This window comes from Orbicella faveolata, unplaced genomic scaffold, assembly GCF_042242905.1.
Source record: "Orbicella faveolata isolate gen_17 unplaced genomic scaffold, um_ofav_v1 contig_25, whole genome shotgun sequence".
NCBI lineage: Eukaryota > Metazoa > Cnidaria > Anthozoa > Scleractinia > Merulinidae > Orbicella > Orbicella faveolata.
The window spans coordinates 26,773,290-26,797,976 of NW_028301553.1; the positions used below are offsets into that span (position 1 = coordinate 26,773,290).

The 24,687-nt window shown below is 39.8% G+C and overlaps 3 protein-coding genes and 1 pseudogene across 4 annotated transcripts; 2 read left to right on the top strand and 2 right to left on the bottom strand.

Moving 5' to 3' along the window:
- Positions 1-1,436: 1,436 nt before the first annotated feature.
- On the bottom strand, positions 1,437-4,440 carry LOC110043684 (extracellular calcium-sensing receptor-like). Its single transcript, XM_020749162.2, has one exon. It carries the CDS (start codon positions 4,276-4,278, stop codon positions 1,705-1,707), a length of 2,574 nt encoding a protein of 857 aa, XP_020604821.2. The 5' UTR covers positions 4,279-4,440; the 3' UTR covers positions 1,437-1,704.
- A 1,827-nt stretch (positions 4,441-6,267) lies between these two features.
- Positions 6,268-9,677, bottom strand: LOC110043702 (extracellular calcium-sensing receptor-like). The gene has a single exon (XM_020749189.2). The coding sequence runs from the start codon at positions 9,650-9,652 to the stop codon at positions 7,100-7,102; it is 2,553 nt and encodes an 850-aa protein (XP_020604848.2). The 5' UTR covers positions 9,653-9,677; the 3' UTR covers positions 6,268-7,099.
- On the top strand, positions 9,052-17,523 carry LOC110043682 (uncharacterized; annotated as a pseudogene). Its single transcript, XR_016208478.1, has 4 exons — positions 9,052-9,148; positions 9,682-9,780; positions 11,995-12,137; positions 14,151-17,523. The product of XR_016208478.1 is annotated as an uncharacterized LOC110043682 (transcript).
- Positions 17,524-17,612: 89 nt separating this feature from the next.
- On the top strand, positions 17,613-21,531 carry LOC149109700 (extracellular calcium-sensing receptor-like). Its single transcript, XM_089293801.1, has one exon. The coding sequence runs from the start codon at positions 18,520-18,522 to the stop codon at positions 21,070-21,072; it is 2,553 nt and encodes an 850-aa protein (XP_089149927.1). The 5' UTR covers positions 17,613-18,519; the 3' UTR covers positions 21,073-21,531.
- The last annotated feature ends 3,156 nt before the right edge of the window (positions 21,532-24,687 follow it).

Consider the following 24,687-nt stretch of genomic DNA (forward strand, 5'->3'; position numbering starts at 1 on the left):
GGGTTGGTACCTTTCGCTGACCCCTAGCACATGGACTAACAAGATGGACCTGGTTCATGAACTACTTGAATGAACTACCAATGCACTACCCTAAATGTAAACCCCTAAAATTTCTAACCCAAAAGTTTAAGAATCAGTTTGTCTGCTCATGTTCCAATCTTCTGGGAACAATTTTCAAACGTCATCGCTTCTGCATGCATTGCGTGCCGTTTATTACATATGCGGTTCTTAAGATGCGTAGGGAAAGCATGCAACCACAGTGATAAACGCTGGCGCACTTTCCTATTTCGCACAGAGATCCCAACTCTGCGAAAGACCAAAAGGAAATCTCTGGAAAGGAACTGAACGGGGATATGCACCGGCAAACATTTTAGCACGTGATTGTTGATGCATAACAATGAACTGATCGATGAAATTTAAGTGTAGAACAATTCAAAAGCCCCCTGAACGTTTTGAGATAGCGTTACGGTCTCGATATTGATTCGCTGAGGCATCTTAGTCGTGCAAAAGCCGTTAAAATAGTCGATAAATATGAAGGCTCTCTATCACGTGTATTAGCCTTTTCATATTTTGGCTTTTCGTAAGATATGAGTGGCCGGGCGGGTCTTTCTAGATTTCTTATAATGCCAGTTTTTTCGAGGAGTTGTTATACATGAGGCATGCACTGATGGCTTATTGTGAAGGAGACAGGCATTAATATTATGCCTTCTCCAACCCCCTTTTTAAAAGGGGAGTTTTCCTGTGGCCTGTTTTCAAACTGTACTTGGGTCCTTGGAGTAAAATTATCTGGATAGCCTCTACCACGCAAGCGTGGTTTGAAGCTTTGACTTTTCTCTAAAAATAAATATCTTTTTAAAGAGTTTGGTCTGAAAAGTCTTATAAATTTTCCTTTGAAGAAGCCTTGTTTTTCACTCCCTACCACGGTGGTGCCCATACCTTGCCTTGGTGTGTTAACTTATGTGCCGGCTTAGAGCCCTGTGAGCTATGAGGCGGGGACTTTTATGAGCAGGTGGCAGTATTAACTTATCTCCACAATATCATAACGTTGTAAATGTAACCTATTTTGAATGCTCTGTCAAAACGGAAAAGCCGTTTAAGAAGGCATTCTCTGAAAAAAGTGAACTTTTCCCATCGATGTCCGGTTTCTGACATATAGCGCCGTCAATGATTATAATATAATAAACCGCAACGAACCAATAAAACGACTTTAAGTGTTTTATACAATGTTCCAGGTTTTATACAGTGAACAGGATATATTATTCTATCCCAGTGTTATCCTTAGCTTTAAATCCTCGGTAACCATTTGTACACCTGAGTAGAGAAAGGCACTGCGAAAGTCCAGCGACTTGCGCCCAAACACACAACGCAATGAACACGGACGGGGCTATAGCCAGACCCATCTCGATCCCCAGTCCAGTACACTAACCAATGAGAAATAACAATAGTAATAATAATGACTTTAATGAATTACGCAATTACTAGAAAAATCAGTAGTTCTCATTATGGTGCTTCAGATCTACCAATCCATTAAACTACAACAAGAAAGTAAATGCAATAAATAAACCAACCGAAGCCAAACGAGTAAATAATGTTCAATAATTTGTTGTAAATTTTAATTACAGACAGGGCAAAATTGCAACCATCAAAAGACCAAGAAAACTATTTGGAAATAATTATCGTTAACAGGAGTTTACCTAGCTTTTTTTAGCCGGTTTCGCCATCCGTGGTATTAGGACCCGATGCAGGGTAAATACGCAAAGCAGAGCTAAGTTCAAACGAGAATTGAGTTACTTCATTACGAATTTGGCTTGAATTGTTCAGCTCTGGCCTAAACCAAATGATATAAATCTTTGGTAGCAATTTAAAACAAATAAGGCCATAAGCAGTCAACAGTGTTGTAACACAGTCTACAACAGTCACATACCATACATTCATTGAGAACTCTACCGGGTAATAGACCAAAACTGAAAACGAAAATATGTACATCGAAAATGCCATTCGTTTAGCCTCACTAAAGTTTTCTGGAACGTTCCTTATTTTAAAAGAACAAAATGCCGAGAAAAGTATTTGAATAAGAATATAAGAGCACGCTGCCAGGAAAAAGCCTTGGCCGACTATCAAGCTGTACGCCTTACACTCGATAAAAATGTACTGTTCCGTCAGAATGTGTTCCTTTTTGATGGGTGGATCCAGAAGCTGCCAGGGTAGTAACACAAGTAACAACACAATATGCATGGTTATTATGATCACTACTTGCATTCTGTTGGTAAGATGGGTTATCTCAAAAGAACGCACTATCGGAATTTGGAAAGCACTGGAAATACGTAAAATTTTGACTAGCAGAAATGATAAACACAGGTTGTAGGTTAAGTAACGCCATGGATAAATGATCTTGCAAGTTGTATCTGAGGGTTCGAAAAGATTGATAACCACTAGAGTTAAGAGCAACAGAATGCTTATCTGAAGGACGATACTAAATCTTCTGTTGGATGCCTTGACAATTGGAGTATTCCAAAATCTACAGGTGACAGCAAACGAAAAGAGGGTTGCTACCATACCAGCAACAGTAAATACAAGAATAACTATTCCTCCTGCGCTGGAATACTTGAGATTGGCCACTGGTAGATCCACGCAATGCGTCTTGGCCTCATTGGATTTTTTTCCTCTGGGACATTCAATGCAGGTCTCCAAGCCAGGAATTGGATTGACTGTGCCACGAGGACATGCGACACAGTTCCAACAACATGGTGAAGTGGCGGATTTTCTAGTTCCAGCAGGGCATTGCTCCAAGCATTCAGACTTTGGAGGTCGGTTAGCTGGAGTGTTCCAGTGAATGTTATGGGAAAAATGTAGCCGTTTGGCGTGGGGCTCATTTTCTATCCATTGTCCGACAAGAACCTGTCTCGTTCGTTTAGTGTGACCTTCTACCACTTGCTGAAAATTGACAATGTCATAAGCCATCTTTTTCACAACAGTGTCACCATCTTTATCAAAACTTACATTTCCCGTTAGTCCAGCAAAACTAACTCTAGAAAGGCGACTTTTCATCACATCAATATCCATGGTAGATTTTAGCTTGTAATCTATATCCTTCACTGTGGTGCTTTCGACTAAGATGTTCAAAGCATGTGCCATTGAATAAACAGCGTCAATGACGTACGGAGTATAAGAACCTTGCATGCGCTGAACAAAATCATGGAAACATTGCTCCGTTGAATTCGCGTTCTCATCACCTGCCGAGCAATCTGTTATAAGCGTCTTTATCTCGCTCCACCATTCCGGAAAGGTTTCATTAATTGTTGCAATAGATAAATCATTTTTATGTTCTTCAAATTTGGTGTCGGCCGAAGAAGTATGAGGCTTGACGACTATGGATCCATCAAGGATGGAAGAAAAACCTGGAATGGAATCAGAAATGAGGACGTCGCTCAGGATCCAGACTCGCCCAGTCAGGTTTTGTCTGTAGACCTCATCGAAAAAGTGCTTTGCATAGCTACCGTATAACCACAAAATCACAACTCTGATATTTTCTCGCCGACTAAGGGTTGTAACAATGTTTTTAATGCTCAAAATGCGACTTTCTTGCGGAATAAACGTCGTCATAGCAAGACAGAATGAATTGTTTCTAGCGTCAGCTTCTCTTACTACCGACCAAAGTCCATTTCGTCCATATGTGTCATCTTGTCCGACAGCGGCGACATAACTCCATTTGAAGTACTCTATGAGGTCAGCCATGGCTTTTCCTTTAAAGGCATCCGAGGGCGCCGTTCGATACAAATACTTATAAGTTTGAGCACTTAGTTCAGGACTGGTCGCAGTCGGACTGATAGCTGAAATATTTAAGGCTTGAAGAAGTCCAGCGATAACAACAGCGGTGCTAGAGTCGTCTGGACCGATTAGAGCCGTGATCGATTTGCTTCCGAGTTTACCTTGCGTCATGTTCGTGAGGAGCTTGTCTTTAATAAGATCGTAAGAAATTCGTGTAGCCTTTAGGGAAACCTCGCAATAATCTCGTATATCGTAGCCAATAGATATGTTTGGAAGTAATTTTGAATCGCTGTTTATCTTTTCAATGGCAAATATCATGGCGAACACGCGATTTAAGCCCCCAACATCAAGCTCACCGCATTGGTTTTCAGCATCTCCTCTCAAATGAACCCTTAAAAGTCCACCCAAAATGACATCTCCATCTTTGTAAGGTCCTTGAACAACACCATACAAGATGGTAAGGTAGAACACGACGAAGTAGCTGTATGATGGAGGCTTGAAATTATTCATCTTTAAAATGTAGGAAATGAAATGCTTTGTGTATTTAGTTGTAAGTATTGACGGCCCACTCCTAGCAACAATGCAGAATTCCCAAGCCAGGTGGCAGTATTGTCGCTTATCTATCTCAGCAACATTGACATGCTGCACATACAATTTATTTTGAATAATTCCTCAATTCTTGAAAAATGGCCAAGATATAAAATTGTTCAAAATGTCTATTTCTGATTTGAAGAATAGGTTGCACTAGGAATAAGCTAAGTACGCAGACGCAATGAGCTGTTGCTAAGCAGCGCCATTTGTTGGGAAATTGTTCTAACAAAAGTTGTTGTTACAAACGTTGCTTCGTTTCACTTGACCTTTACAAACGCTGGTATCCAGTAACGCCATTTCTTTTAGGGTCTTTAAGGCGAAAGTCTTCAAGGAAGATACTCTACGATCACTGCCAGTAACAAAGAAAGTGATTCTCACGAAGATTCTCGAAGATTCTTAGCCTGGGGCAATAATTTCGTAAATCTTTCACGAAAGTTATTTTGGAGGTAGATTTGAATCTTTACTTATCTCTTTAATTGCAAAAATCATGGCCGGCGCGTGATACAAGCCACTGACATCGAGCTCACCGCACTTGTTCTGAATCTATGAAGTCCTCTCAAATGAACGCTAATTTGTCCACCCAAAATGAACTCTCGCTGTATGCGGCCCTCGAACAACGGCGCGGATGGAAAGGTGGAAAACAGCGAGGTATCTCAGAATGAAAGCATTTTCTGAAGTTGTATTGATCGTTGACATTTAACACCGGTCAATTAGAAAAGCAGGTGATACTATTTACGAAAATCAACAATAGCAAAATGTCGAACATGCAACTTATTTTGAATGCTCACGAGAGCATTTTCGGCAAAAACGTTTTCGAGGTTTGGTTTCTGAGAAATGACGCCTTCGGAAATTATTACACCGAACAGAAACAGCCTTTGAGGGCCGGTAAAAGATATTGACGCATTCATTAATTCTAATACTGATGTTAATTTTGTTGGAGAGAGCATTTTCTGTTTAATTATAATTCGTTGACATTGTTTACAGCAAACTCCATCAAACTATTTTTATTTCACTCTACCAGGGGTTTTTTCCTGTAAAAACAAGGGTTCCTCGTTTCTTTTCACATTTAAATCAGACTTCCGGAGAGTTAGCTACTCATAGTAGTTAGGTTACCTGATTCTCCCCGCAATTAGCTGTTCCCATTTTAACAATAATTATCTTCGGGCAACTCGTCCATTTTATTACGTTGGTGATCATTCAAGTTAAAGTGCTGCGAAAGACTCTTGGGTTACTTAGGGGAGTGGTTTCCACATACATATATGATCATCGACGATCTAGGATCGACAGCCATTTCTTTTGTTAACTTATTGTGCTTTCCTGACAGAATATTTTTTCGCGTACAATGATAAGCCAAAAACTGAAGATATTGGACATGCACAGTCCAAGACCGAAAATGGATTTTTAAAGCAGGTGAAAGTACAATTGATTATTTACATTTAAAGTGTGAGCCTTGATTGTTTTCCCTATAGTAAAAATCTATCCAAAAGCAATGCCAAACAGCATTTAAATCCCTGGCCAAATGGACTCGCAAGTAGACGCAAGTTGCAAACTTTGGTGTACTTGCGACTCCGTTTGGCCAGGCCTTGCGTGCTCTTGCGATGATTTGCAATGACTTGCCTTTGCTTTGGTCAAGACCAAATTTGCATGCAAGTCGACGCAAGTTTTTCACCGTTTGAACACCCGACCCAAGTCAACGCAAGTTGAGTGACTCCATTCGTTGTTACAGCAACCTATTAGAAAATAAAACACAGGATATTGGCCGCGTGGGAGTGAGCACGTAGCCATGAAATGACGTTTTTGGCACCTTACGTATACTTGCGAGGAAACTTACGAGTCCAATTGGCCACCAAACGCAAGTCTCTACGCAAGTTCAACTTACGACTACTTACGAGTCTGTTTGGCCAGGACTTGAGGTAAAGTTCATATTTTCCATCAGGTTAACACAGTACCATTCCATCCCAGATTAATGACAACATTTAGAAAAAATAAAACGCGAACGTTATCCTCATCCATAGCGGACAAAAAACATACAAACAAAACAGAAACAAAAAAAGGATGCAGCTGGTAGTCGAAAAACATCTTTTATCAAAGCTATTTCTCCAGCGGGCCATGCATAGGTACTAAATTCCCATCTAACTTCGTCGCAAATAGTAAACTACGATATATATATTTAATTTAGGCCTCTATTCCAGCCTAGTTGCTCATCAAGTCGACACTTTTCGCCAGTATCTTTAGTATGAACTGGAAACTATTCCAACCCATTAAATTCCCAGGTACTTCTGCACCTGGTTGTAGAAGACGGGAACCAGGTGACTGTCCAAAAAACGCAACGCAATTAACTCATCCAGAGCTCGATGCCGGAGTGCTGGATCCCGAATCCGGCACAAAAACCAATGAGAAAGAAAAATAAATAAACCAACTCAAGTCGAACGGGTAAATATGGTTAAATATTTCATTGTCAATTCTAATTATAGACAGGACAAAATTGTAACTATGAAAAGACCAAAGAAATTAGTTGGAGATTAACTTTGCTTAACTGTGGACATGCATGGTGGATACAACATTCTCAAACTCATTATAATGCATCAAGTTTAGACAAAGGAAGTCAAGACAGTGTTTGACCACATTTCTAAACACCTCGAAGTTCGTCAAAAATACTCCGCTGTGCGTCGCGTTTTCAAGTCTCTTCTCGGTGTTTGGAAATGTGGTCAAACACGGTCTTACCTGTTTGATACATTACTTAGGAGCCAGATACAGGGTTAATGCGCAAAGCGGAATTGGTTCTAAACGAGAATTCAGTTACTTCATTACGGATTTGATGTAAATTGTTCAGTTCCGGCCTAAACCAAATGATATACATCTTTGGTATTAGTATACAACAAATAAAGCCATAAGCACTCAACAATGTCGTAACACAGTCTACAACAGTCACATACCATCCACTCAGTGAGAACTCTATGGGGTAATAAGCTAAAACTGAAAACGAAAATATGTACATCGAAAATGCTATTCGTTTAGCCTCACTAAAGTTTTCTGGAACGTTCCTTATTTTAAAAGAACAAAATGCAGCAAAAAGTATTTGAATAAGAATGTAAGAGCACGTTACCAGAAAAAGGCTTTTTCCGACTACCATGCTGTATGCCTTACACTCAATAAAAATGTACTGTCCCGTTAGAATGTGTTTCTTTTTGATAGGTGGATCCAGAAGCTGCCATGGTAGTAACACAAGTAACAACACAATATGCATGATTATTATGATCACTACTTGCAGTCTATTGGTAAGAGTGATTGCCACAGGTGAACGCGCTAAAGGAATTTGGAAAGCACTGGAAATGCGTAAAATTTTCACTAGTAGAAATGATAGGCCCAAGTTGTAAGTTAAGTAACGCCATGGATAAATGACCTTGCAAGTTGTATCTGAAGGTTCGAAAAGATTGATAATCACTAGAGTCAACAGCAACAGAGCACTTATCTGGAGGACGACGCTAAATCTTCTGTTGGATGCCTTAACAATTGGAGTATTCCAAAATCTACAAGTGATAGCAAACGAAAAGAGGGTGGTTATTATGCCAGCAACAGTAAATACAAGAATAACTATTCCTCCTGCGCTGGAATACTTGAGATTGGCCACCGGTAAATCGACGCAATGGGTCCTGGCTTCATTGGATTTTTTCCCTCTGGGACATTCAATGCAGGACTCCAAGCCAGGAATCGCGTTGACTGTGCCACGAGGACATGCGACACAGTTCCAACAACATGGTGAAGTGATTGATTTTCTAGTTCCAGCAGGGCATTGGTCTAAGCATTCAGACTTTGGAGGTTGGTTAGTTGGAGAGTTCCAGTGAATCTCTTGGACAAAATGTAGCCGTTTGGCATGGTGCTCATTGTCTTTCCAATTTCCGACCAGAATTTGTTCTAGTCGCTTAGTATGGCCTTCTTCCACTTGCTGAAAATTGACAATGTCGTACAAGACCGATTGTCTGTCGCCATCTTTATCAAAACTTACATTTCCCGTTAGTCCAGCAAAACTAACCCTAGAAAGGAGGCTTTTCATCACGTTAATATCCATGGTGAGTTTCAGCTTGTAATCGATATCTTTCGCTGTGTTGTTTTCAAATAAGATGTTCAAAGCATGTGCCATTGAATAAACAGCGTCAATGACGTAGGGAGTGTAAGAACTCTGCATGCGTTGAACAAAATCACTGAAACATTGGTCTGTTGAATTTGCATTCTTATAACTTGCCGAGCAATCTGTTATAAGCGTTTTAATCTCGCTCCACCACTCCGGAAAGGTTTCATTAAGCTTTGCGATAGTTAAAACTTCTTTGCGTTCTTCAAATTCTTTGTCAGCGGAAAATCGACGAGGCTTGACGACTATGGATCCATCAAGGATGGAAGAAAAACCTGGGATTGAGTCAGAAATGAAGACGTCGCTTAGGATCCAAACTCGCCCAGTCAGGTTTTGTCTGTAGACCTCAGTGAAAAAGTGCGTTGCATAGCTACCGTGTATCCACAGAATCACGACTCTAATATTTTCTTGCCGACGAAGTGTTGTGACGATGTTTCTAATGCTCAAAATGGGACTTTCATGGGATATAAATCTCGCCATAGCAAGGCAAAATGAGTTGTTTCTAGCTTCAGCTTCTCTGACTACAGACCAAAGCCCGTTTCGTCCATATGTGTCATCCTGTCCAATGGCGGCTACATAACTCCATTTAAAATGTTCTATGAGGTCAGCCATGGCTTTCCCTTTAAAAGAGTCTGAAGGCGGTGCTCGATACAAATACTGGTAAGTATAAGCACTTAGTTCAGGACTGGTCGCAGTCGGACTAATGGCTGAAACATTCAAGGCTTGAAGAAGACCAGCGATAACAACAGCGGTGCTAGATTCGTCTGGACCGATTAGAGCCGTGATCGATTTTCTTCCAAGTTTACCTTGCGTCATGTTCGTGAGGAGCTTGTCTTTAATAAGATCGTAAGAAATTCGTGTAGCTTTTAAGGAAATCTCGCAATAATCTCGTATGTCATAGCCCAGAGATATGTTTGGAAGTAATTTTGAATCGTTGTTTATCTTCTTAATGGCAAATATCATGGCGAACACGCGATTTAAACCCCTAACGTCAAGCTCACCGCATTGGTTTTCAGAATCTCCTCTCAAATGAACCCTTAAAAGTCCACCCAAAATGATATCTCCATCTTTATAAGGTCCTTGAACAACACCAATTAAGATGGCAAGGCAGAACACAACAAAGTAGCAGTAGGATAGCAGCTTGTTACTATTCATCTTTAACATGGTGGAAATGAAATACTTTGTGTATTCAGTTGCAGGTCTTGACGACCCACTCCTAGCAACATTGTGACGATTCCCAAGCCAGGTGGCAGTATTGTTGCTTATATCAATATTATTCACATGCTGCACACGTAAGTTATATTGAAATCTTCCTCATTTTTGGCAAATTGGCAAGATATGAAATTGTTTAAATGGCCATGCCTGGGAGAAAGGCTTTTTTTCAGAAGGCATAAGAAACTTACGCAGAGAAAGTGAGTAGCGCATTTTGTGAGAGAATAATAATAACAAAAGCCGCATTTTACTTAGTCCATTTTGCCAAGCAATTAGCCTTTGAAAGGCAATATAGTCATTTTAGCGCGTTCAAATAATTATAGTTTGCTAATTTTCAACGTCAGTTCGAGTTTCAAAAACAAGTCCTTTCTGCTCTGCATTTGTGATGTAAATTAGGTCTCTGCAACATGCGATACCGAGCGACAGGAGATGTCGCTGATTGAGTAAAACCAATTATACTCTGGTGCTCTCGCGTAGTGAGACTCAGCAGATCGAATGACCGAAGGTAGCGTTAAAGTTTGATTGCTCTTTCTCTGGACATTCGTTCTTGAGATCGATGTGGCGAATCTCTAAACGAATTCTAGCGCAAACTAAAGACTTATCATTTGAAGAAAGCCTTCTTAATAAATTCTTTTTATCTGTTTTTGTTGACTTATTTTATTTAAACTGACTTGTTTTAATGGCATATACTGTTGAATTGTAATAACTTTCGTATACCATATGGCATTATTGATTTTTTTTAATGGTATTGCAAGTTTTGCTACAATATGACTGTAATATTTATATTTGTAGTTTGGTAACTGGTAATTAATAAATTTATTCACGGTTAATAGCTACTGGGTGTGATGGAAAATAGTGCGGCTGCATTTAACAATTGCTCGCCAAAGGCAAAGTGAACATTAAAAACAATTATTGGACGACGTTGAGCAAAATATTATGATTGATTAACGGCAAACAGATCAGTTATATACCGAAAGCGAAGGCTGAGGCAAATAATTGATCTGCGAGACACTGACAAATCACGATGTTTTGCGATAATCGAGTTCAATAATTGTTTTATCATCCGATTGCCAAATTTGTTTAAATATGAATATTTAAATCACTCTCTGACAGCTTCGAGAAGCTTCTGCCATTTTTTAAACAATAGCGTGGATACAATCACACATGAGCAGAACACATTTAGACAGAGGAGACCATTATTTTTAGGTAATTATTTGCAGGTCACGTGCTAAGCTCTTGGCCAATGGCAAGGAAGAGAAAAATTGAATCGAATGGTAGCAGTGACTATTTTGCCAAGACGAAAGTAATGTTCCCTGAGCCTGAGGAAAACAATTGTTTTAGTATAATTTCCAGAGGGGAATATCAAGAACAACAAAATAACAGACTGAAACACGCAAACGCAGAGGCTGTTGTTCGTTTGATTCCAGTTAACATATCGAATATTTTAACCGACAGTAAATATACAGGGAAAAAACACTAGGCACCTCACGTATGTTTCATTGTTGTTGACTTCATGCATTGCTATATTCAGTCTCTAATAATAACAGAGTAGCTTCAGTCTGAAGAACAACAAACTTCTTTTACTCAATCGGACACAGTTTGACTGACGATTTCGAATCCATTGCTTTTACGCCTTCTAAATGCCTCGAATCCTAGCTTAGAAATGCTATATTCATCGTCTAGCGCGGCGAATATAACGTCAAAAGCTGAGATTGTCGACCAATCAGAATGTCTAATTCTTCAGTTCACCTCTGGAAGTTATACTAAAAATAATGTATCATCGTTATATCCGCTCACTTCTTGCGGCAAGAGCTTCAACAAAGAATTGAAAAAGTTGTTTTTTTTTACCATTTACTTTGCATATAAGTTACAGGATCGTAGATGAATGTCCATTTCAAAGCAGGTTCAACTTCTGCGTTGGCCATATACGAACGCGCTGTTTTAGTCTTAAGTATAGGATCAATGTGAAAGCAAGGAAAGCGACTGGGTGAACACGGAGAAAAACGCCTTTGTACGGATAGGTGGAAAGTGACGGCGAGTCAAACCTCCAGAGTTGAGCGAGAAACCCCAACTTTATGTGCTCCTTTCAGTGTTTCACCAACAATTGACAATCAGGAAAAAAAATTGCAGCTAACGACAATGATTCTGTAAGGAAGGTTTATTTTTGTTGCAAAATAAAGTTAGCTATCGATACTGAAAAGGACACATACTGCCGCTTAATAAATGTACTTGGTCCCCCTACCCTATTCCCCTCGTAAAATATATTTTCATGTTTATGCTACGAACTATTATAGGTATTTGCAAATTATGCCGGAGGGAACATAGTGCTGCTCTTCTCGAGGTTCTCACATCACCAGAACTTCAGCCTTCCGCTGAGCGTATTACAGTCAGGGAACCTGAAACTAGCCCGTCATCAAGCCAAGAACAGGCTAGTGAGGTAAGTTTCCTCCTTTCCATTTTTGCTTGGTCCTCTTGAAGACGAGGGAAAAGAAACGCACCTGCATTATACTATAATTTTCGTAACGTACATTTTTATACTTCTATACGGGTAATACCAACTCCACAACTCCCAGCAGGAGCAGACGATTTAAGGTCTGAGGCACGTTCATACGCCTCACAAGAGGTAGGTCCTGAGGTAACACCAACTCAACAACTTCCAGTGAGGGCAGATGATGCCAGTTCAGAGGCGTTTTCGTCCGCTTCACAAGAATCAGTTCCTGAAGTCGAAACGTCACTAAAATGGCAGTCTTCTCCTCAAGTACAGCATAGGCTTCACTATCTCAATAACTTTCTCCGAAACTCTGCGGATGGAAGCCAAGTCCCGTTCGATCTCAGCTTTGTACAGATGTCTTGAATTTGTCCTCTTTCTCAAGTCGCTAATACAAACGTAACGCAATGCAAGCAGTAGAGACAGTACTGGAGGCAATTGCACCGGAGTAGTCCACTTGGCTTTTCCATCGGGTGGTTGAGAAGTGCAGCAGAGGAATGGATAGAAACGTACCAGATAATGAACTTCTTGCAAGACTTGTAAAGCTCTATTTAGGGTCAAATTCATGGTATACCAGACAGCAGATACTCTCGATTTTTGTTTGTGACCATCCAAAGTCAGAATTATTGACCTTAATTCCGGGTCTTACAAAATGGAGAATACACCATTTTACAGTTGTCTGCTCAGTGGCCTGGCCTTTGTATGGCAGCGAGGCTAGAGTTGACCTTGTTTTGATACAGACCTCACTGCTTTTGTTGTGTAAAACAAGTTGTTCTGATGCTAACTAGGTGCATTAACATGACAAAAGCAGTGAGGTCTGTATCAAAACAAGGTCAACTCTAGCCTCGCTGCCATACAAAGGCCAGGTCACTGAGCAGACAACTGTAAAATGGTCTATTGATGAAGCAAGAAAACACGCTTTTCTTAATGAACCTGGTCAACAAATAGAACCACCACAGATAAAGCGAAGTAGACTGCACCCAGCAAAGGTTGATCACTTTCTTGATTTTGTTTAGAATCCCGGAAAGAATTTTCCAAACAATATACAGGTTTGGAAATCTCAAAGAAAGCATATCTAATATTGTTATACGTCACTTGGCAGTAAAGACCGGCTGGAAGAATTATAGTACGATATGGATAACGCAATTCCTGATATTGATGGGTGGAAAGCGCATATCCTCAGGGCCACTCATCAGGACACCGCAAAAAAATATTGTTATCGAGAACCTGGTCGATAACCAGGTACTTATCATTATGGACTGGGCGATGAAATTTCTCCCAATCAGCTACCGGGAAACACAACGGGATTCGCTCGGTAAGAAAGAAAAGTCATGGCATGTTTCTGTCGCTGTCAAAAAGGAGGATGACAGTGAAATTGAGGTAGATTCTTACGCCTGGGTGTGATCAGATGTATCTAAGGACGACGTCTAGGAAAAATAATCTAGTAGTCATCAGACTAACTTAGATCTAGAGCAACGGAATAAGTAAAAGCGATACCGCAACAAAGACATCTGTCAAGATAAGATAAGATAAGATAAGATAAGATAAGCTAAGCTAAGCTAAGCTAAGCTGAGCTGAGCTGAGCTGAGCTAAGCTAAGCTGAGCTGAGCTGAGCTGAGCTGAGCTGAGATGAGATGAGATAAAATGAGATGAGATGAGATGAGACGAGACGAGACGAGACGAGATAAGAACAGAACAGAACTTTATGAAAGTATCGAAGTCGCTCCCACACTATGTACACTAATTGGGGACACATAACTACAATTACTTATCTAATAATTAATAAAATATGAAATACAGATGTAAGTAAAAATGCTGGTAAAAAGGAAATGCAAATACACGATTAAAATAAATCCCCCATTGCATGGGTGTTTGATAATATAGAGCTTTACCGTACTTCCACATTGCCTGTAAGCCTAATGTTGTCAGTACTAATGTTATACAATCCCGTTCTTTCTCTAGACGAGAAGCTACATCCACCTTTTTGACACTGAAATGTTTGCTGCGGCATTGATCCTGGAAAGTACGCTTGTGGCTTTAAAGTCTAGTTATTCCAACCTCAGGGAGGCTTTCCTGCGATCCCATAACGCTGGGGTGCTATCACAATGCCTTTCTTGCAAGTATTGGTGAGCGTGTCGGAATCAGAACCTCCCGCTACGACTTCAGCGACCCCCAAGCCGGCAAAGATGTTTGTGATCGCCGTATAGCCACTCTTAACAGTCAGATGCGGCGATTTATAAACGAGGGAAATGACATAAACAACGCCGAAGATATGAAGGTTGCAATTGAATCGCATGGTGGTGTCAAGGGCTGTTATGTCACTGTTACAGAAATTCAAGATTTTATAATTATGACGAAACATAGGATGACTGGTATTCAAGCACTGAACATTATTGGACTGAGAGTTTGGAAGGCACACAATGTGGGCACCGGCAAGTTTTTTTCGCTGGCACGGCTTAATAAGTATGGTACTCCACAAGGTCCCACAGGAGTCAAAGAGCTTCAGCCATTTATCCGACCATCTCAAAATGTCGGCACGTTTCGTGCAGTAGCAACTCAGGCCCAAGATGTCGGACCATCAGCGCCAACGGAGGTACAAATAAGCCAGTCAGAAGAAACAGAGTCAGCAACTCGATCGGTTGCTTCTTATTTCTACCCAGAACAAGGCTGTGAAAAAATCTACCAGGAATTCAAAAGTCTACAGAAACATCTTGATGTTGGTCGCCACTTAATCAAGTTAGAAAGAGAATCTGACCATGACAGCATTAAGCGAAGTGGGCGGAAACCTGTAAAACTGTTACTAGAGACTATGTGCGAGGCGAAATTGGTGTTGCGCCGTCCGCGACAGAATCGCCTTCAGTATCAGCTGACAGTCCTTCACTGGAGGAGGGTTGGGCACTGAAGAAAGCGAAGAAGTCTACCCGATTTTTTGAACGCATTCGTCTTTTTTGCAGGATGCATTCTTCCAAAGAGACCAAACCAGTGTTAAAGCAAATCCTGCTGATATTGCGTTTAAAATGAAGAGTCTAAGATCAGCAAATGGAAATAAATTGTTTACAAAGGAGGAATGGCTTTCAACACTTTAAGTTGCAAGATGTTTCAGCAGGTTGTCAGCCCTTAATAAGAGGAGTGTCTTGAGCTAAATGTAAGTGCTTCCCAAGAGGTGGAGGAAGACCTTGATTATGTCAGCGAAATAGAAGCGATGGAGACAAGATTTATATAAGAAGGGAACTAGAAGTTTAATTTAAAAAGTGTATTTTATGTATAAGTGCGAAGGAACCCTTGAAAAGTACTCTTGCTATGAGGTGAAAAGTAGTGTTTACAAAGTTAATCAAAACAACACCTGGCGAGCAAGCTGGCAAAACAGTGGAAAGCAAAAACCCTCTACATGTGAGTACCGCCACTATTAGCAACCTTCTCTTGCCACATACCATAGCAATGTGAATTCAGTTGTAACTGGAATGAAAGGTGGAAAGAATCTACTTGGTAAAGCATTAGCATTTATGTAGATAAAAAGACGTATGAGAGGCCGGCTCTGGTTCTGCAAGAATTCAAATAACCAGAATATCTATCAATCAGTTTATAGTCTTAACCCTTTGACGCCCAAGTAACCATTTACGGCCACTTAATGGTCGTGCTCTTTGTACCACTTGTGACGTCATCAATTTAAATGTCACCAGGGCCGAGAAAAAAAGAAAGGAGAGGGGCGACAAACAAAATTGAGACCGGGTAATGGCAAAGAAAAAAAAAAACATTGTCCAAATTTTGGCTTATGCGCATGCCCGGAATTGAAATATTGCTCAATTTTGTACGTAATCCTCGTAAAATCTCTCCTTTTGGTAAAATATAGCTATCTTAGAAAAACTTAGGCTTATTTAGCGTCATGGCAGCCAAAAAACCTGACTGAACGGTAAAAACCAGTATTTTTTGGCGAAAGTTTGGTATTCAAGGGGTTAAGATGTTGTAAGAACTATAAACTTTTGTAATAAGAAAACTTCAGTTACTTCGTTAATACTAGTTCCGGTCTTCGAAAATATTGACACAAAAAATGAATCGTTGAATGCCGGTGTTTTTAATTATTCTCGGATTGGTCAATAATACCACAAAACGTAATTCAAAGGACTGAGCAAAGCGTAAAGATAATCATTTAGTCGCCAGATCACAGTTGAATTGAAACAGAGAATACAGTGAATAATGGCGACACAACAGAAGCTAACAGACTAGTACGTGCTTTCCTTTATCTTTGTTGGCTTTTCATGGCGACGGTGTTTACATTAGCCTTATCTCAGAAAATACTCGTGCAATCAGATTTTACAAAAGTAACCGGGAAGAACTTAATTTGCTGTAGAATGTTGATTTTCTGTCAAAGATAAGCTTTATTTTTTTCGAGCTCAGTGAATTTTATTTCTTAATCATTTAACAGAAACAAGCCTGTCACGTCACATATCTACATTTACATGAAGACTGCTGTTTCTCCTGTGAGGAGATTACTTTGAGTCATTCAAAGTTTGAAAATGAATTTAATAAGTGTGGAAAGTAGCAAAATGTGGCAAAATATACCTGACACACTTTGCTTTCAACTGTCGACTTCCGGAATCAAACGCGTCGGTTTTATTTGATTTAATAACAACTGTCAGTAAACAATGTCAATGTCTTAGAATTTATATAATTAATTTAACTCTTTGGCTATGCAGATTTAAGGTAATCAGAACTGAAAAACCACAGAGTGCTCCAATTAAGGTGGCTCAAAACAGTTTCCAGCACTTAGATTTTGATGGGTCGTTATAACCACTTTCTATCACTTGATGCTACAATCATGGTATCAAAAAAAACTGCCCAATCATTGGTAAACACGTTGTTATCATTTTCGTGACGCAAAAGGTTACCATAGCAACACTATGACCTCCTAAAAACACCCTTAATTACAGCTTTAGGGGCTCATAATTCAAAAACAGCACGGCGAAATTTTTTTTATATTATTAACTTTTGATAAACATAATAAGACGCAACTCTTGGCAAAGTTTAAAAAAAGTCTGTAGGTAGGGTTCAGAGCCTCCTTAACTTTTCGAAAATTTAAGGTTTCAGGCCGGTTGAAAAAGTTTATCAACTAAACCAACCGAAAACGGTTTCTCCCCAGTAGAACACGAAAAATCCCAGTCGACCCAACCAGCCAAAAACGGTTGATCCCAATAGAACACGACCTATGACTTCGACAAAGACGCTCCAGAAAAGACTTGTGAAAACCTCCGCGTGATGAGCGGTGTTAAATTATATATGTAACAATTGTCCTTTCTCGCTCGTGTACTGGCTACAATAAAATCTGTGTATTAATATAGAGACATGCGTTTCGCTATTATTTATACAGTATTGTAAATAAGCGCTTCAAAGACGAATGCAGACATGGCGAAATGGTTTGAACAAAATAGTTGATAAATAGAAAAAAAAGACATTACACGAGACTGGGAGTTCTGCAGTCACTGATATAGCCTTGGAAAGGGAAGAGAAAAAAAGAAAACAAGAAAACAAAAGATGTTATTACGACACGGGGTATTCGTATTTGGAAGCCCATGGCAATATCCACTTTGCTGACAGACCAGTCTGGCGGCGGTATTCTGGTTATGAAAACTGCAGTTGAAGTTAACGCAACCGATACCAAGCCCTATACTTGCTTTTATTTCTTCCTTAGTGCGCGCTAAATGTATGACGTGACTTACGTGCGCAGTAAGGATACGTAGAAACAATGGGCGCGAACGTTGTGTCTTTTAAAATCGGCGTGTGAAAAGGAAAACAGAGCTGCTTTGTTTGGTCGGTTTTGTTTGTTTGTTTGTTTTTTCTTTTCTTTTCTTTTTTTCTTTAAAAATAAACATAGAAACTGAAGTAAAAAAATTGACAAATAAATTATTTAAACATATCAAAATGATTTTATTGGCGCTCATCGAAAATCTTGTCATCTTTATGTTACCAGGCATGGCCATGTTGAAACGCTGAACAATTAGCCATTTTTTCAAAAAAAACAAAACAAAACAAAATTGTGGACGTATTGAAAATAAGTTATGTGTGCAGCATGCTAATGTTGTTGGTTTACCACAACGCTGCCACCTGGCTTGTAATTCTTCAATGTTATAGATATTGACTCAACACCTACAACTAAGTACACAACGCCTTTCACTTTCGTCATGTTAAAGCTGAATAGTTACAGGCCTCAGGCAGCATGTCAATGATGTTAATACAAGCGACAATACTTGCACCTGGCTTGGGAATCATCTAGAATGTTGCTAGGAGTGGGCCGACAAAACCTACAACTGAATACACAACGCCTTTCATTTTCGTCATGTTAAAGATGAATAGTTACAAGCCTCTATCTCGCTACCACTTCGTTTTGTTCTGCCTTACAATCTTAAATGGTGTTGTTCAAGGGCCTTACAAAGATGGAGACATTATTTTGGGTGGTCTTTTAAGGGTTCATTTGAGAGGAGATTCTGAAAACCAATGCGGTAACCTTGACGTTAGGGGCTTAAACCGCGTGTTCGCCATGATATTTGCTATTGAGAAGATAAACAACGATTCAAACCTACTCCCAAACATATCTCTTGGCTACGATATACGAGATTATTGCGAAATTGCCCTAAAGGCTACGCGGATCTCTTACGATCTTATTAAAAGCAAGCTCCTCACGAACCTAACGCGAGGTAAACTTGGAAAGAAATCGATCACGGCTCTAATCGGTCCGGACGACTCTAGCTCCGCTGTTGTTATCGCTGGACTTCTTCAAGTCTTAAATGTTTCAGTTATTAGTCCGACTGCGACCAGTCCTGAACTAAGCGCTCAAACTTATCAGTATTTGTATCGAACGGCGCCTTCAGATGCTTTCAAAGGAAAAGCCATGGCTGACCTCATAGAGTACTTCAAGTGGAGTTATGTAGCCGCCGTTGGACAAGATGACTCATATGGACGAAATGGGCTGTGGTCAGTAGTCAGAGAAGCTGAAGCTAGAAACAATTCATACTGCCTTGCCATGACGAAATTTATATCCTACGAAGGTCGCATTTTGAACATAAGAAACATTGTTACAACGCTTCGTCGGTACGAAAACATCAGAGTTGTAATTTTATGGTTACACGGCACCTACGCAAAGGACTTTTTCACTGAGGTCTACAGACAAAACCTGACTGGCCGAGTCTGGATCCTAAGCGATGTATTCATTTCTGACTCCATTCCAGGTTTTTCGTCCATTTTTGATGGATCCATAGTAGTCAAGCCTCATCGTTTTTCCGCCGAAACAGAATTTGAAGAACGTAAAAAAGCTTTAACTATCAAAACGATAAACCAAACCTTCCCAGAATGGTCGAGCGAGATAAAGACGCTGATAACAAATTGCTCGGCAAGTAATGAGAATGCAAATTCAATGGAGCAATGTTTCCATGATTTTGTTCAACGCATGCAGAGTTCTTACACTCCCTACGTCATTGACGCTGTTTATTCAATGGCACATGCTTTAAACGTCTTATTTGAAAACGCCACAGTGAAAGATATCGATTACAAGCTGAAACGCACTATGGATATTAATGTGAAGAAGGGCCTCCTTTCTAGAGTTAGTTTTGTTGGACTTACGGGGAATGTAAGTTTTGATAAAGATGGCGACAGACAATCGGTCTTGTACGACATTGTCAATTTTCAACAAGTGGAAGAAGGCCATACTAAGCGACTAGAACAAGTTGTTGTCGGAAAATGGAAAGAGAATGAGCCCCATGCCAAACGGCTACATTTTTCCCAAGAGATTCACTGGAACTCTCCAACTAACCAACCTCCAAAGTCTGAATGCTTGGAGCAATGCCCTGCTGGAACTAGAAAATCCATAACTTCACCCTGTTGTTGGAACTGTGTCGCATGTCCTCGTGGCACAGTCAATCCAATTCCTGGCTTGGAGACCTGCATTGAATGTCCCAGAGGAAAAAAATCCAATGAAGCCAGGACCCATTGCGTGGATCTACCAAGGTCCAATCTCAAGTATTCCAGCCCAGGAGGAATAGCTATTGTTGTATTTACTGTTGCTGGTATGGTAGCCACCCTCTTTTCGTTTGCTGTCACCTGTAGATTTTGGAATACTCCAATTGTTAAGGCGTCTAACAGGAAGTTCAGCATCGTCCTCCAGATAAGCATTCTGTTGCTCTTAACTCTGGTGGTCATCAATCTTCTTAAACCTTCAGATACAATATGCAAAATTACTTATCCATGGCGTTACTTAACTTACAACTTGTGCCTCTCATTTCTACTAGTGAAAATTTTGCGTATTTCCAGTGCTTTCCAAATTCCATTAGCACGTCCACTTGTGGTAATCTCTCTTACCAATAGAAAGCAAGTAGTAATCATAATAGCCATGCATATTGTGTTGCTACTTGTGTTAATACCCTGGCAGCTTCTGGATCCACCTATCAAAAAGAAACACATTCTAACGGAACAGTACATTTTTATTGAGTGTAAAGCATACCGCGAAATAGTTGGCCAAGGCTTCTTCCTGGCAACGCGCTCTTACATTCTCATCCAAATACTTTTTGCTTCATTTTGTTCTTTTAAAATAAGGAAAGTACCAGAAAACTTTAGTGAGGCTAAACGAATAGCATTTTCGATGTACATATTTTCGTTTTCAGTTTTAGCTTATTACCCCATAGAGTTCTCAATGAATGTATGGTATGTGACTGCTGTAGACTGTGTTACAACGCTCTTGACTGCTTATGGCTTTATTTGTTCCATATTATTACCAAAGATATATATCATTTGGTTTAGGCCAGAGCTGAACAATTTAAGCCACATCCGTAATGAAGTAACTCAATTCTCGTTTGGAGCAAGTTATGCCTTGCCCGCTAATCCTGCATCTGGCTCTTAATCCTGTATCCAACATGCATGGCTGCACCTAAAGAGAATTAATCTCCTTTTCCAGCTAAGTCGAGCCTCTTCACTACGGTCACCTTTGGGACAGAGTAAAAATTGGCCGTTGTAGAAAGGTGGCCGTTAGGAGGAAGTAGGGGTGTGTGTGTGTGTGTTTTTTTTCGGGGTTTTGTATTCACTGTCCGTCAGTCGTTGATAAACTGGCCTTTGTCAATAGGTTATTATGGCAGTTGGAACAAATTTTAGATTGCCGTTGTGAAGGGATGGCCGCTGTAGAGAAGTTAAGATAAGAGTAAGCGTATGGACCATCCGCCGGAAACAAAATTGTGGCCGTTGTAGAGAAGTGGCCGTTAGCGGAGGTTCGACTGTAGTTCCTTTCCACGTGTGATATTTACCATTTTACCCTGTTTATAATTAGAATTGACAAGGGAAGATTAAACCAGGTTTACTCGTCTGCCTTCAGGTGGTTTGTTTATTGCGTCTATTTTTTCAGATAAAGCGGTCCAGCTTCAAGCCTTAGCCGGTTTTATTCCGTTGTATCTTTGGACTTGACTTTCGCAGTGGCCTGCTTCACACAAAGGCACTGGAGAATTTCCTGGGGATAACCATGTTCTGGACCAACATCCCACTCAAGCTATGAGTCACTAGGCTCGAACACTGAGACTCCATATAATTTCATATTACTTTACGCTTTACAATAATTTTAGATGAGAACAATCCTCATGGATGTATTAGCCCGAGAGAAAAAGTGATCACGTTAAAACGTTGTTAATCACCTGTCTCTCGCTTTTAAAATTTATTTTTGGAGTTGGACCATATGAAATTTCTCGCCGTGATTTTATGATTGACTACGAAAAATTATTATCAGAGATAAAATTACAGCTATCTAACTGTGGTCGCCGCGATCATATAGAAGCCACTTCCCTTAGAAGTTTGACTTTTGGCCTATAAAAATCATTATTAAACCTATCATTATTAAACGCCAAAAGTTAATTGCGTGAGAGAGCCATTTACTCTAACCCGCCAAACGACGCAAAATTTAAGGAACGCGAGACGAAGGCACCGTAATTTATCAACGAAAAAAAAAAAGACAAAGAGAAATTCCCTTGTTTTTGCCTTAAAAAGGGCGAAAGTGTAGGTTAAATTTTTGGACAAATTACAACCTGTCCTACTTTGAACTAGTATTTCCATAAAAAAAAAAAAGTCCTCTCACCAAGAACATTTTCAGTATTAGTCGTTTTAGCGGCACTCAGCGGCTAATTTAGCGTGGTATTAATTAAGTATTATAAATTCTGACCATTTGTCAAAAACTAGATATTAGCTAGTTAGCTGAGAATTTCTTCTCGAACGACTTTTGCACTCGAGAAAACATTCAAAATAAGTTCCATGGAGTTTGAGAAAGGGAATTCGCAGATATTTTAACCAAAGCGCTGAGCTTAGTGCGTCAGGCTTGGGCCTCTCGCTGTGTTTGATCTTTGTAGTGAGGAGAAAAATAATTCAATTCTACTTCCAAACATAACTCTCAGGTGCAAGATTTTTGCCATAAAATCGATGTGGAAATCACCTTCTTAAATTAAAGGTAGGAGGATCCTTAGGTATCTTTCTTGCCGAATTCCGAAATGATTTTTCAACTTTTTCGGCTCTATAAAGAAAATTATAATGAGAATTTCCACCGCATGAATGTACCAAGTAAGATCAAGCGAAAGTGTTTCTGTTCGCTGACTGGACAGAATAATGAAACTGTTTCTTTCCTGCCCAGTCAGTAGCCAGCATTCAGAGAGTCATTTCCAGTAGACTGTTTTCGATATTTTAAAATTCAGTTTGGCATTGAGGCTCAGAGGACACAAACAAAGGGAATTGAATAACATGTTTATTCATTTCTTTTGTTTGTGTCCTCTAGGCCTCACTATCAAACTCAATTTTAATATGTCGAGAGTGACCTATTAAATCGGCTCGATTGCCATGAGCTTCAGTCGATCTTTTGCTACTTTTAGTTTTGCCGATTTTACGTTGTCCTGCCCCGGATATATAATTGCCCGTTGATCTCCGAGGACAATTTACGTTAGATAAACAAACAATATCACCTGGGCACTCGTGTTAGGCTTAGAGGATCGGAACTGATAGAAACATCTGCACTATGGCACTTAGAAAACAATAACCGGGCTAACACAATATTTTATTAATGAGCTGCTTTCATTTCTCCAGGATCTGATGATCTCAAGTTAAGTTCCCAGCGATTTAAAACATGTATTTCGTGTACGACCAAAGGCCGTCAGCCACAATTTTAGTTTACAACCTCGGATCTTCAACTTTTGACTTAACCAGCAGAGAAAATGTTTCAACTGACCAAGGGTTTTTTTCCTGCGGAATAGGTGAGGTTTTTGGTAACAAGGGAGCATCTTTTATCATGTTAATTTCACGACAGCAAGGAATATTGTTGAATTGATACCGATATGTACATGTATTAACGCGAGATTGGCGCGTAAAATAAGAAAACAATGTGATTTATTCTAGGTAAACAAAGCAGAAAATAATTTCGTAATATTGCACCAACATAAAACAGATCAGACCCCATTGAAAAAGCATTGACCATGACCGGCAAAGTCTGACTTGACTATCATACAAGTTTTTCTTAGCTTTAGTATTTCTTTCTTACGTATTAGTTTTAAGAATTTGCAACAGTAGATGGATAAGACCAAAGACTAATAATTCCAGTTACTATATTTGTTTCTTCACGTTCTGCTCTGCAGTTCACAGGCCGTCGCCAGTAGTATTCATTCACAGCTGCGGGGCATTGTTTATTATTATTATTATTATTATTATTATTATTATTATTATTATTTCTTGTGTTTATCAGACTGAGTGGGTGTCTGTTTTGACTTCAAAACCGATAGCAATGATGATAACGAGCTACAAGGGTCCGTTGTCATGAGGGACAAAACTGAACTGTCCGTAATAAAGAAATGTCCTTCTTATGGAGGTATACTTATTTTGAGAGCTTGCCAGGATGTAACCCCTAAAACCTTCCACCGCTTTCGGTTATCCCAGTGGGCAGCGTAAGCCATTCAGTACAAACAGGTAATCACACGCCCGAAAGAGCATGGTTCTCTCAGAAACCAATCAGCAGGTCAAACCGCAAAACACAGCTTTTGAAATAATTCTTTTGCTCAGTACAGCTGGAACATATTTCTCTGCTCGTGAAAATTTCCGCTTCAAAATTCCCGGTGCACGTTTTTGAACTTTTAATTGTGTTAAGCGCCAAAAAAGACTCTAGCTTGCGTTTAGAACCCTGCCTTTCCTTCGCTATTAAAAGCACTCAGGGTGTGACGACTTGCGAGTGAAGGCATAGCTGTTTTTCCTAAACTTACGAAACATTTGGATCAAGAAAGGGATCCTTGGAAAGAAGTTTCAAAGTACTTAACAGAAATTTTTTTCTCATATTCCTGCTCTCCGAAGTTTACTGCAATAATAGCTAAACTCGCTTTTCTGCTTGAGTGATAAAACACTATGCAACATGTTTACTCATCATCAATAAATTAATCTCCACCAATCAAAATTTTGCGTCCAATGTAAACTGTTTGCACGCTGCGTCCAAATTTTGGACGCGACGTCC

What these genes read in the sequence shown, in the direction of transcription:
- LOC110043684 (XM_020749162.2), bottom strand. Translation starts at nt 4,278, where the DNA reads ATGAATAATTTCAAGCCTCCATCATACAGCTACTTCGTCGTGTTCTAC.
- LOC149109700 (XM_089293801.1), top strand. Translation starts at nt 18,520, where the DNA reads ATGTTAAAGATGAATAGTTACAAGCCTCTATCTCGCTACCACTTCGTT.
- LOC110043702 (XM_020749189.2), bottom strand. Translation starts at nt 9,652, where the DNA reads ATGTTAAAGATGAATAGTAACAAGCTGCTATCCTACTGCTACTTTGTT.